The 13262-nt window shown below is 43.8% G+C and overlaps 1 protein-coding gene across 1 annotated transcript in view; it reads left to right on the forward strand.

The window, feature by feature from the left end:
- Positions 1-13262, forward strand: part of PLEK (pleckstrin) — a 41695-nt gene that overhangs the window by 12876 nt on the left and 15557 nt on the right. Inside the window, exon 3 of the mRNA XM_034432428.3 lies at positions 12358-12513. Within this exon, the coding sequence (XP_034288319.1) occupies positions 12358-12513 (156 nt within the window). The remainder of the gene's footprint in view (positions 1-12357; positions 12514-13262) is intronic.

Genomic DNA, 13262 nt, shown 5'->3' on the forward strand with positions numbered 1-13262 from the left:
AAAAGAAAAGATACATTTGTCAAGAATCATAAGGTGCAACACTTAATAACAGCCATAGGGTACAAATAAGCAATCGAATAATACTAGGAAACCATCAATATAAATTGTAAGGCTACAGCAACAGTTACAGTCATACAGCTGTAAGTGGGAGGAGATGGGTGATAGGAACGATGAGAAGATTAATAGTAATGCAGACTTAGTAACTAGTTTGACAGGGTTGAGGGAATTATTTGTTAAGTAGGGTGATGGCATTCAAGAAAAAACTGTTCTTGTGTCTAGTTGTTCTGGTGTGCAGGGCTCTATAGCATCGTTTTGAGGATAGGACTTGAAACAGTTTATGTCCAGGATGCGAGGGGTCAGTAATTATTTTCACAGCCCTTTTTTTCACTCGTGCAGTATACAGGTCCTCAATGGAAGGCAGGTTGGTAGTAATTGTTTTTTCTGCAGTTATCATCTGAAGTCTGTGCCTGTCATGTTGGGTTGCAGAATCAAACCAGAGTTATAGAGGTGCAGATGAAAGACTCAATAATTCCTCTTTAGAACTGGATCAGCTTTAATTTAAAACTCCGTAACATGGAAGAACTGGAGTTAAGTTGAGTCCACTAAAAGTTATTTCTAGTATATTTGCATTGGAGGTTAAAGATTTAGGGGAAACAAGGAAAGGGGAACTTTTGCAATACCGTGGGCAGGGATGGGAAAGTATGGAGGCAAACTACTTCCAATACAAGTAGAAACTGAAAAGAGGCCCAGCAACATGCCGTATGTAAGGGCAGAATGGAGAACTGGGCTTCTAAAAGTGAGTGGGGAAAACACAGGGTGGGGAAAGTTCATTGACTGAATGGACCATCATTTGATTAACCACACACTAATAACTAAATGGCAGCTGCTGACCAGCAGAGAATGTAGCAATCCTGGACAACATTGCTGCACAGAGAGTGTATGTGGGCTTAGAAGAGAAGACAACTTCAAAACCTGGCAGAGTTTATACATTTAAAATGACCTGGGAGTGGGTAGAGAATTATTTTTATCTGTTGCTGCATTCATGAAACTTAAAGTCAACTTGCCTTCAACTAATGGGAATTTGGACAATTTAAACCGGAAAATCAGGGCTGCGTTCATCCAATTCACCGATCCACATTTTAATTATGGTATTCAATTAACACGAATGGATAAACTTGTACAAGATATTGTTCCATAAACTATCCACTTGATCTACATAGCACACCCAGCTAAAATAGTAAATTGTGGTTTGTGGATCACTGGGACTTGCAGGAACTTAGCCCTGTGGGATGATTAGCAAAGCTCCGGAAGCAGTCAGGAAATGCTAAGACCACAAAAGTAAATTCAGTGGAATATGGACGGAACTAAAGTAGGGCTCCAGTGTACAGATAAGATATTTCAGTTAATGGAATTATAAGAGCGATGACAAGAATAGAATCCGAAGCACTAGTCTAATATTGTTCTTTGCTGGTTTGTTTTGCGCTCCTTTTCTCCATTTCCTAGAAATGTAAAGGCTTAGGAAAAAAAGCACTATGTGATAAATGGAACATATTTTTCTCCTCCTATCCTCCTTTCCATACCTTCACTTCCTTAATGCTGTGTCAGTATGGGAGAAAATCCTCAGATGATTGTTAAACATACATCATTTGAGGGGTTGTTTTCCCATAGTGACATAGTGTGGAAGATATAGACAGATACCCTTATAAAACTGTAAGCAAATTAAAAACAGTGCTTCGTTAAACATAGTCATACAAACCACGTCAACAGTAATTGAAACAAAAACTCATACAAAGGCTCAATTTTAAAAAAAATGGTCTGCAAGAATCACATTTGTAGGTCTCATTTAGAAGCAGGGAAGAACCTAAAAATGAATTGAACTGCTCATGGGAAAAAAATTCATTGAAATTGGCACAGTTCTGCCAATCCCTCATTCAAACTACTGCATTTGGCTCAGCTGAGCCTTCAAGGGCAGCTATATAGAGTATAGGACATTTCCATTGCAATTCAGCCGGAAACTGAGCAATAGTGCAATTCCAGGCATATGGATGCTGAAACCAGAATTTAATGGGATTTAGATCAGTGCGTTTAGGACTGCATATAGGGAAGGCTCTATTTAATTGTGCATGCAGGCTATGTAGTATATGTAGTAAGATTTTGGGTTCTGAGAGGTGGCTTAAACTGGGGAAATTATATCTTTGTAACAGAAAAGAGAAAAGGAGAAGTAAAGGTTTAGGGAAGTGGCATGGATGCTATTTCTTCATTTTATTTAATGTTCCTTTCCCAGCACCCATAAAAATAACACCATTCCTGTGGCAAGAATTTCTCCCTTCGCTTTGATCTGTGTTTCAGAGAAGAATTGATTTCAGTTTCAGATGAGTTAGTGAAATCTGTAGGATTCCAGCGAATTTTTTTTCCCAGCCTGTCAAGTAAATTGCAGTACAGTTGCATGGGTTCAAGCTATTCACTAAGAAAAACCTTATACATAATGTGATTAGAGATTTCGTTTGAACTTTGTTGTATTTTTGGGAGACACCGATCCTTCTTGATCTTGTAAAAGAAGCCATATAAATTGTATAACTAAATAGTAACATATTTTGGATCAGGCATTTTTGACTATTTTTAGATGTCTTTTGCAATCAGGATGCTATGAACTGGGAAACACCAACTATGCAGCACTCATTCTTTCTGGTTAAATTGACACAGTATTGTCAGCCAGTCACTCTATTCTGTCCCCTTCTTCACAAAATACTCAAGTGCTTTTCCTGCTCCTTGCATATATTTTCTGTCCCCTTCTTCACAAAAATAAAACAATTTCCTCACTGTTTCTGGGCTCACCAAGGTGGCAAGCCTCTATTACAGTGGAGCCTTGGTACTCAACTGCTTTGAAACTCATCAAATTTGAATGTATTTTGACTTGAAAATTTTGTCCTGGTACTCATTGTTTGTTTGGTACTCAACATAAAATTTATAACACGTCTGTGTCAGCTGCTCTGTGACTCACTACAGTATTTCTTATAGGAAAAAAATTGTTTGGTACTCATCATTTTTTGTATTCATCTCGCCTCCCAGAACCAATTAACAATGAGTACCAAGGTACCACTGTATTTCAGAACTCCTAGTGCCAGCCTGCTATAATTATGCATTTATTACTATTTTAAATTTATTGGCTGCCCAACTCCACTGGACTCTACCTAATTAGCTTAACTCGCTTCTAAAACAAGGGTTATAACAGCTATGTTCTATAAATGTTTACATTTGTAAGGGATCTTGAGGTTCCTGTGGAAATTTATACAAACCATTTTCTGGACAACAAATCTTCTAATAATCATTTCCAGTTTAGAGCACTTAACCTTCTTTCTGATTAGTTCAAGGAAGGGAAGAAGTTAAGAAAACTATTCAACAACTTTTAATAAGAAACTGCATGGTCAGCTATGCAATTTCTCCCAAGGTGTTTTAATTCAGGTAGTAATTCATTGTAAATGCTAGTGGAAGAAACCAACCTTGGCAGCACAGGGACAGAAAGGTGAACTAAGTATACAAAGAATGCCAATTTTGTAGCCGTTTAAAAGTGCTCTTCAGGCTAAGTCCAGTGAACAGAAACCTCAAGCACCTGGTAGAGCTCCAGCTGATATTTGTTGGATTACTAATTGGCAGCTGCATTTTAATTTTCCATAAGGTCACCAACAAGGCCCCCCCTCTGGAGGGTTGTGGGAAATTTAAATGGTAGTTCTCTAGCATTCATCTGCAGATGATGCAGTAAAAGAGGCAATCGAGGACACTGAGGACCAAAATGATATCACCAATGCCAGGGGTGAAATCCAGTAGGTTCTGATGGGTTCTGGAGAACCAGTTACGGAAATTTTGAGCAGTTCGGAGAATCGGTAGCAGAAATTTGGAGTAGTTGGAAAACCGGCAAATACCAACTCTGGCTGGCCCCAGACTGGGATAGGAATGGAGATTTTGCAATATCCTTCCCCTGCCATGCCCACCAAGCCACACCCACCAAGCCACGCCCACAGAACCGGTAGTAAAAAAATTTGGATTTCACCACTGACCAATGCCCTGAATTCTATCACCAATTATTAGACAGTTGCAAGCCCTCTATTGGGGGGTAATTATCCAATTTAATACTAAGCAAATAGTGCTTAGTGGGCCTTTTCTAGAGCCTGATTTGATGCCCTCCCATCAGCTCTACCCCACGGAAGATTTCATGGGACCCCTGATTCACAGAGATTTGCCCCCTCCAGGAAGGTAGAAACTCTCACGCATGTCCTCATATTGTGCCCTTTCTATAGTGCACCAAGACATGCCCTGATTGCCCCAATCAATTTCCAAATACGAGGGCCATGCAGATAAATTTTACATTTATTATTTTTTAAGAGACGCTAGCCCTACACACATATATTAGGTAGTTAGAACCCTTGTCTGTGGAGAACTTTTTCAATCTACGGCCCCGTGGGGTTCCGCTGTGAGAGGGCGGGCCGGAGGTCGCCCCCATTGGAGGAGATAATTTAGGACCCTCCTGCTGTTGTGGGAGGACAGTTGAGACACCAACAGCACATCGATGAACAATTTGGCTGTGTTACATCTTTTGTGAAGTCCCCTGTCTGAGCTTCGGGCCTCCATCGCTGCATTTTGGAGATGTATACGACTGCAGATCTTCTTGCGCTGCGAGATTCCCCCTTCTCGCAGATGTGGCCCTCCTCACTATCGAGGGCCCACCTCAAGGAAGGGTTTTGGGACCCAGAGAGGTGGCATGTGAAAACGAGGGGATTGAGGGGTTTTTTAACAAAATTTTTAGTCAAATTTTTAAGGGGTCCTAGGGAGGGGGAGGGTCAGATTGGAATTCGGGCTGTGGGTATGGGGGATAACCCACAAGGGGGAGGGTCGGGTCTGGCAGTGAAGCGTGGTGTGGGGGATGGAGGACCCGGGATCGAGGGGGGGGTTAGAGCTTGTCCGGATAGTTTTTTGAACATCAGTACTGTAGGTGGGAGGGGTAGATATGGCGGGAGCAGGGGGCCATATCGTGTTAGGGGAGTGCGCACTCGCTGTCTACGAGCGGTGGCGTGCTCCGGCCCCCAAGGCTCTACTCGCTCCTCAGGTTGCATAGACCCTCAGGACCCAGGCCTTCGGCTGATGCTGTGCAATGCCAGGTCCGTAGTAAATAAAGCCCCCCTCATCTGTGATCTTGTTCAGGAGGGGGGTGCGGACCTGGCAGGTATTACGGAGACCTGGTTGGGCCAGGAGGGGGGGGTTCCCCTCGTTGAAATGTGCCCGCCAGGTTTCCAAGCATTCCATCAGCCGAGGTCACAGGGGAGGGGCGGGGGGGTAGCGGTTATCATTAAAGAAGGTCTGAGACCGAGGGAGGCCACTGTTCCTCAGATGGCCGGCTGTGAATCCCTTTTTGTGAAATGGGGTCATGGGGTTCAGATGGGTTTGCTGATCACGTACCTGGCTCCCTGCCACGTGGCAACAGCCCTGCCCGAGCTACTCAACGTCATCGCCGCGGTGGCGGTTGATACCCCTAAGCTTATGGTTATGGGGGATTTCAACCTGCCGTCCGTGGGTGAGACGTCAGAGATGGCTCGGGAGTTCATGGCTTCCATGACAGCTATGGACCTGACCCAGTTAATTCATGGCCCTACCCACACAGGGGGAAACACGCTGGATCTGGTTTTTGTCTCTGGACAGTGGTTGAGGGATCTTGATATAGGGGATATAGTTACTGAACCCTTGTCATGGTCAGATCACTCTCTCCTTCGTCTCGACTTTCAAACCGCTGCACCCCGCCGCAGGGAGGCGGAGCCGGTCAGATGGTTCCGCCCCAGGCGCCTGATGGAACCTGACAGATTCCAGACGGAGCTTGGGCCATTTCCTGAGGTTCTGGCACACGCCTCGACTGGAGACCTGGTGGCCGCCTGGGATAGGGCGGCTGCTGGTGCTCTGGATCGGGTCGTGCCTTTGCGGCCTCTGACCCGGCGCCGATCTCAATTGGCTCCTTGGTTTACCGAGGAGCTGAGGGAGTTGAAGCGCCGGAAAAGACGCCTAGAGAGTAGTTGGAGGGCCAGTCTTCTTGAATCTGACCGGACACTAGTAAGATCCCACATTAGGAATTACTTAGTGGCGATAAAAGCAGCGAAATGTAGTTATTTTGCTGCTCTTATTGCGTCATCAGATAATCGCCCGGCCGCCCTCTTTAGGGTGACCCGCTCCCTGCTCCACCAGGAAGCGCGGGAGGACCCCTTGGAGGGTAGAGCTGAGGATTTTGTTCAGTATCTGTATGACAAAATCACTCAGATTCGGGAAGATTTGGACTCCGACTGGGTAGTCTCAGGGGGAGAGACAGGGGCAGGTCTTGAGAATGTTATCTGGGATGAGTTTGATCCTGTGACCCCTGAGGACGTGGACAGGATTCTGGGTAGACTGAACGCGACCACTTGTTTATTGGACCCGTGTCCTTCCTGGTTAGTACTGGCTTCCCGGGAAGTGACACGAGGCTGGCTCCAGGGGATTATAAACGCTTCGCTGAGTGAGGGTGACTTTCCCGCCGCCTTGAAAGAGGCGGTGGTGAGGCCTCTCCTCAAGAAGCCTTCCCTGGACCCGGCAATGTTGGTAAATTATCGTCCGGTCTCCAATCTTCGCTTTGTTGCGAAGGTTGTTGAGAGTGTGGTCGCGCAACAGCTCCCCCAGCACCTGGATGAAACGACGTATCTGGATCCGTTCCAGTCGGGCTTCAGGCCCGGGTACAGCACGGAAACGGCATTGGTCGCGTTGGTTGATGATCTCTGGAGGGCTCGGGACAGGGGGTGCTCCTCTGTCCTGGTCCTGTTAGATCTCTCAGCGGCTTTTGATACCATCGACCATGGTATCATGCTGCACCGGTTGGAAGAGTTGGGGGTGGGAGGCACTGTGTTGCGGTGGTTCTCCTCCTTTCTCTCTGACCGGTCGCAGTCTGTGTTGACAGGGGGACAGAGGTCGACCCCGAGGCCCCTCATATGTGGGGTGCCGCAAGGGTCGGTCCTCTCGCCTCTCCTGTTCAACATTTATGTGAAGCCGCTGGGCGAGATCATCCGTGGTTTCGGGGTGGAGTACCATCAGTACGCTGACGACACCCAGCTGTACATCTCCACCCCGGATCACCCCAACGATGCCCTTGAAGTGATGTCCCGGTGCCTGGAGGCCGTACGGATCTGGATGGGGAGGAACAGGCTCAGGCTCAACCCATCCAAGACTGAGTGGCTGTGGTTTCCGACGTCCCGATATAGTCAGTTGACGCCATCACTGACTATTGGGGGCGAATCATTGGCCCCCACGGAGAGGGCTCGCAACTTGGGCGTCCTCCTGGACTCACGGCTGTCTTTAGAAGAGCACTTGACGGCCGTGACCGGGAGGATTTTTCATCAGGTTCGCCTGATTCGCCAGTTGCGGCCCTTTCTGGATCGGGACTCTTTACGCACGGTCACTCATGCCCTTGTCACCTCCCGCCTGGACTATTGCAACGCTCTCTACATGGGGCTCCCCTTGAGGAGCACCCGGAGGCTCCAACTGGCGCAGAGTGCGGCCGCGCGGGTGGTAATGGGAGCGACATGGCGTTCCCATGTAACACCTCTCCTGCGCGAGCTGCACTGGCTCCCGGTGGTCTTCCGGGTGCGCTTCAAGGTTTTGGTTACCACCTTTAAAGCGCTCCATGGCTTAGGACCCGGGTACTTGCGGGACCGCCTACTACCACCAATAGCCTCCCACCGGCCGGTACGCTCCCATAGAGAGGGGCTCCTCCGGGTGCCGTCAGCCAAACAATGCCGACTGGCGGCCCCCAGGGGGAGAGCCTTCTCTGTGGGGGCACCTACTATCTGGAACGAGCTCCCCCCAGAGATACGGAGGATCCCGGATCTGCGCACCTTCCGCCACGCCTTAAAGACCTTACTATTTCACCAGGCCGGCCTGGCCTAATTTTCCCCCTCTTTTATAAAAGATTTTTAAAATTTTAAATATTTTTTAGTATTTATATATTCAATTTTAAATTGGTTTTAAAAGTTTGGGGTTTTAAATTTGTCGGGGCCAAAATTATTTAATTTGATTTTACTCTATTTTTTAAATTTTGTATTGTATGTGTTTTTATTGTTTGGCTGTGCACCGCCCTGAGTCCTTCGGGAGTAGGGCGGTATAGAAATCTAATAAATAATAATAATAATAATAATAATAATAAATGTTTTTGCCAAGCTACAAACCTGTGCAAAATTTTTAATTAGACATGCTGCTTTACTGTCCTATTATTTTTTCCCCTTCCCTAATATCTAATTGCTGTATTAAACTATTTTCTTTTTATTGTAACCTTTTATTGTAAAGGCTGGTCAAAGGCCATAATAAAGTTATTTGATTTGATTTGCTGCTGCTACTGCTGCTGCTACTACAGCTCATAACCTGTTTTCAAGTGCCTGTTATCAACTTTTAGACTTAGGGAGAAATTAAATCATTTCCCTATAAATTCTGCTTCTATGCATCTGTTGATGATTCAGTTAAGGAGGAGCTAAAGATGTAGATATATTCACAGGGCTTTTTAAAATAATTCACATAGTTCAAGACTTTAATACTTAAAAACAGATTCAGATCCCGATTACAGTGAATTTGGGCAAAAATTAAGCCTTTATCACATTTTGAAATATTATTCCTTAGTTACTAAACATATACACACACATTTTCAAAAGAAATCAGTTATTCTGATCAGTAAGCCCTATTCTTCTTTACCATTAGTACGTTTGATGAAATGGATTTGATCACACTACGCAATGGCAGAATTTTCTAGAAGGGCACTGCTCTTGCTACCATGTAACATATTCAGTTGGGTCAACACTGTTCCAGAAATTTCCCTTTTGCAGCTCCAAAAGCTTTCCAGAATAGGTGGGAGTGAGTTTTTCCGATTTCTATTTTTCTTTTTTGTATTTTGCAATGAGAGGAGTATGCTTTTTAAATAACATAACAGGTACCTTAAATTTTTGCAAAAGCTTAAGACACCAATTGCAATCCTTTGCCCTCTCCAAACTGGCTGATTTTATAATCAACTATCCACCTTAATTATTTTATTAATAGTAGTACATTAAATTTCCTTTTCCATGCCTTTTTTCTGTGAAGGCTTAGGCAACCATATTAATTGCTTCATGTTGAACACCAGAAAGATAATTTTAAGCTAATCTCTCTCTCTCCCTCCCAATGTTTCTTGTCCCCCTATTCCTCCCCCCCCTAATCTTCCCTGAATCTTCTGTTTGGTTTTTAAAATGCCTCCGAAGTAAAGAAGGGTGGGAGTGAGCTCTCAACCTGATCCCTTGGCTGTCTGGGAGAATCAGAATTTTTGCCTTTGGGAACCCTAGCTGAAACAATAAACACTAGAAATGTCATTACCACATGTGAAAGCCAAAGAAAACACTAAAGGAAGAAAAAGCTATTGTAATACTTTTAAAGAATAAAAAAGTTCCTCTAATGGAATGTGTGAATGACTTTGAGGAGTGAGAGAAAGAGATATTGTCTGGGAAACAATCAGATGAGAGAAGGGGGAGCCCCCAAATGTTTAATAGTCAGAGGAAAGGCCTATCTTAATGGAGCAGTTAAAAGTGGCAACGGGAAATATCATCAGACTTCCAAGACTCTATTAATGTAGTGTTACAAAAATGTGGAGTCAGCTTAGGTTTATCCTGGATGGCTAACAGCTATTGTAGTGACTAAATTTGAGGAATAGCAAATGGAGGCAACTGGTTAACCATGTCTGTACTCAGAAGCTATGCAGGATCAAGCCTGCTTAGTATTGGATGGAGTATAATATGCTCAGTTCTTTATAATCAAGTCTCTTAATTCAAAGGTAATAGTTTCCCCTGTCCAGATGTGTCCGACTCTAGGAAGTGTTGCTCTTTTCTGTTTCTTAGTTGAGGGAGTCATGGAAGATGTTTCTGTGGTCACGTAGCCAGCATGACTATATGTTGAGGTGCACAGAATGCTATTACCTTTCCACTGAAGTGGTACTTATTTACCTATTCATATTTGCATGCTTTCGAACTGCTAGGTGGGTAGAAGCTGAGGCAAGTAACAGGAACTCACCCCATTGCACAGTGCTCAGCACTTGAACCTGGACTGTCAGCTTTCCAACTAATAAGCTCAGTGTCTTTAACTGCCAAGCCATCGTAGTCCCGTCAGCCTGTTAATATTCAAAATACACCTCCAGGTTCTTAAAGTAATTTAAAATCTTTGCTTTTTCCAAATGTTCTTGCACTAGGTGGGGTGAGGTGCTTTTCAGTGTAGCCGTCCCTCTCCCAGTTATTGCTGAGCTTCAGGCAAACTCCAAGCTCCAGACAGGATTTCCACCAGTATATGGCTTTCATCATACCTTGTGGTCGTGGCACTTGAGTGAAAATCCTCTTGCCTGCTTTTGATAGCTGCCAATCCACAGAGCAAATGTCATCTCTACTTCTTCATCTGTAGGCCATTTGCTTTTATATTTCTTGTTACACACATCTTTTTCTCACTCTTTCTTAGCATTTGTTTTTCTAAACTCAAGACTGGGTGGGGTGAAGTTGCCTCTGGCTGTCAGACCCGTCAAAACACCAGGGTGTGGCTCAATTAGCACAGGCGGCTGCAACATCAGCTGGCATGCCTGTGAATAAATTTATGAGTGCATGTCTCAGTGCCTGAGGGAAGTGTGGGGGCAGGGCTTCTGCCGGCTGCAGCTGATTTTCCGAAACACAGACAGCAACATGGTTGTGTCCGTGTACCGGTAGTTACCCAGGGCCAAACTTTATCTTTTTTAAAATCATGTGTTTTATTGAAGTTTGTTTTAACATAAAATATAATGAAAACAAGGATTAAGAAAAAAAAGAGATATGCAGGATTTTTTTAAAAAAAAAGGAGAAAAGAGAAAAGTGTTGAGTTCCCATTCTTTCTAAAACAGTAAAAAAACTAATTTACAACTTCAACTTTTTACATTACCTATAATTAGTACAAGCCAGCTCTGTAACTACACAATTATAAACCTTCAAACTAGATTTTAAATTTCAATTTTTTTCCTATGGTAAGCATAAAAACCAGAAGCAATATCCCAGTAGTAAAGGTAAAGGTAAATGGTCCCCTCGCACATATGTGCTAATTGTTCCCGACTCTAGGGGCTGGTGCTCATCTCCGTTTAAAAGCTGAAGAGCCAGTGCTGTCCGAAGATGTCTCCGTGGTCATGTGGCCGGCATGACTAAATGCCAAAGGCTCAAGGAATGCTGTTACCTTCCCACCAAAGATGGTCCCTTTTTTTCTACTTGCATTTTTTACATGCTTTCGAACTGCTAGATTGGCAGAAGCTGGGACAAGTAATGGGAACTCACCCCGCTATGCAGCATTAGGGATTTGAACTGCTGAACTGCCGGCCTTTCAATCAACAAGCTGAGCGTCTTAGCCACTGAGCCACGGCGTTCCCATATCCCAGTAGAAACAAGACCAATAAAATCTCTTTGTTTAAAACAGTTGACATTGTCATCTTAACCAAATCCAAGGACCAAGATATATTTGAAGACAATATTATTTTTGAAAAAGTAGAAACACTGCCCATCACCACCTTCAGATTATGAAGCTCAAGCCTGTGCCCCTTGGATGTATTGGCTGTGAAATTCTAAGAGTTGTAGCTTTAATACATTTCAAAGAATCAAGGTTGGGGAAGTTAAAGCATAACCAACTATTGGCAGGTTCATAGATCATGTTTAGTGGTGTCATATGGCCATAGCTATGGGTCTTGCAGTCAAGAACTCTCACCCCATCTCATGTTGTCTTACACTTATTTTCAATGCAAAATACTGAAACTCCAGAAGCATTCAGAAGCACTGATATCTGATTATGGGGGAGGAAACATTGGAATGTGTTCAAGGAGTGCAGAAAGAAAAAGGTGATAGAAAGAAGAATCTAAAGTGATGGAGTGCCCAAGAGAGGGCATGGGGCCCATTAAAGGACATTTTCTCAAGTCTCCCCCTTGTGACCACAAGCCAATCCCATTTGTAGCTACCCAGCATTCTGAAATCACCTGCTGACATTCAGTGGGAAAATGGCTGCAAAGTAAACTAGGTATATCAATTCATTCCTAGAATGTGAATATTCATTCTGATAACCTTTCTCTGAAAAGCAACAAAAACTTCCTTTTGTGCCATCCATGGCTGTGTAGATAATACACAGAGGACCTAGATTGTTAGGGGGCAATATGCTATTTAGTATACTGTCTTTGGTGTAAGCCGCCTAGAGTCCTCGGAGAGTGGGTGGCATAGAAATATGACAAACAAACAAACAAACAAACAAACAAATAAATAAATAAATAAATACTCTCTTAATTGATTGATACAGGGGAGTATGTTTAATACCTGGAAGCCCATGTGGGTAGTGCTGTCAGAAGATGGAATTGAATTCTTTAAGAAGAAGACTGATAACAATCCTAAAGGAATGATTCCCCTCAAGGGCAGCACACTGACCAGTCCCTGCCAGGATTTTGCTAAAAGAACAGTGAGTATTTATGTTTTTTGAATCATGTAGAAGTAAGGTCTATCCCAAGAGTAGGCAACACCCTTTGCATGCAAGGGAAATGGATGGGTGTGTATTTAAAGACTGTATGTACATTGCCTGTGTATTTGTGTATGTAAATATGTAGCCTTCCTGGGCCAAATGATACCATGACATCACCAAGTAGGATGGGATGAAATTATTCTGAAGGCATCATTCCAAGGTATGGTGCATTTGGAAGTTGGGATGGTTTAAAAGGCAGAATCAATCTCTTAAGCCTTGTGAAATCTTATTATCATTTATTTTGTTCCTAATTACGGTACCTCACAGGGGAGCCACCCGATCCAACCCCAAAACCCCAAACTTTTGCCTTTAGGATGTAATCTGAGATTCAAGTGGCTGTAAGAGAAGTGATGGAAGGCTGCACATTCCGTGCCCTACTCTTGGCCTTTGGCATCCAGCATCCATGACCCCATCACATTGTATTTGTGGTCCCCAGCAGGAAGTGTTGATAGGAATAAAACCTTGACAACACAGGTAACATCATCACCAGTAATCACAAATAATAATTTTTATTTACTGCCAAAAGAGCCAAATAACTAATCACAAATAGAAACTGGATTGGCAACAGTGAGTTTTGAACAAAATGGTCTTTTGGTTGGATCCAGCACAGCTGTTTCTTTTGTTCCTATAACTGAAGAATATAAAAAACCAGCAAAGTTAATCGAAAAGCTACTGATCTTAGAGACAAT

This window comes from Pantherophis guttatus, chromosome 1 (genome assembly GCF_059756535.1).
Source record: "Pantherophis guttatus breed Tessera chromosome 1, ASM5975653v1, whole genome shotgun sequence".
NCBI lineage: Eukaryota > Metazoa > Chordata > Lepidosauria > Squamata > Colubridae > Pantherophis > Pantherophis guttatus.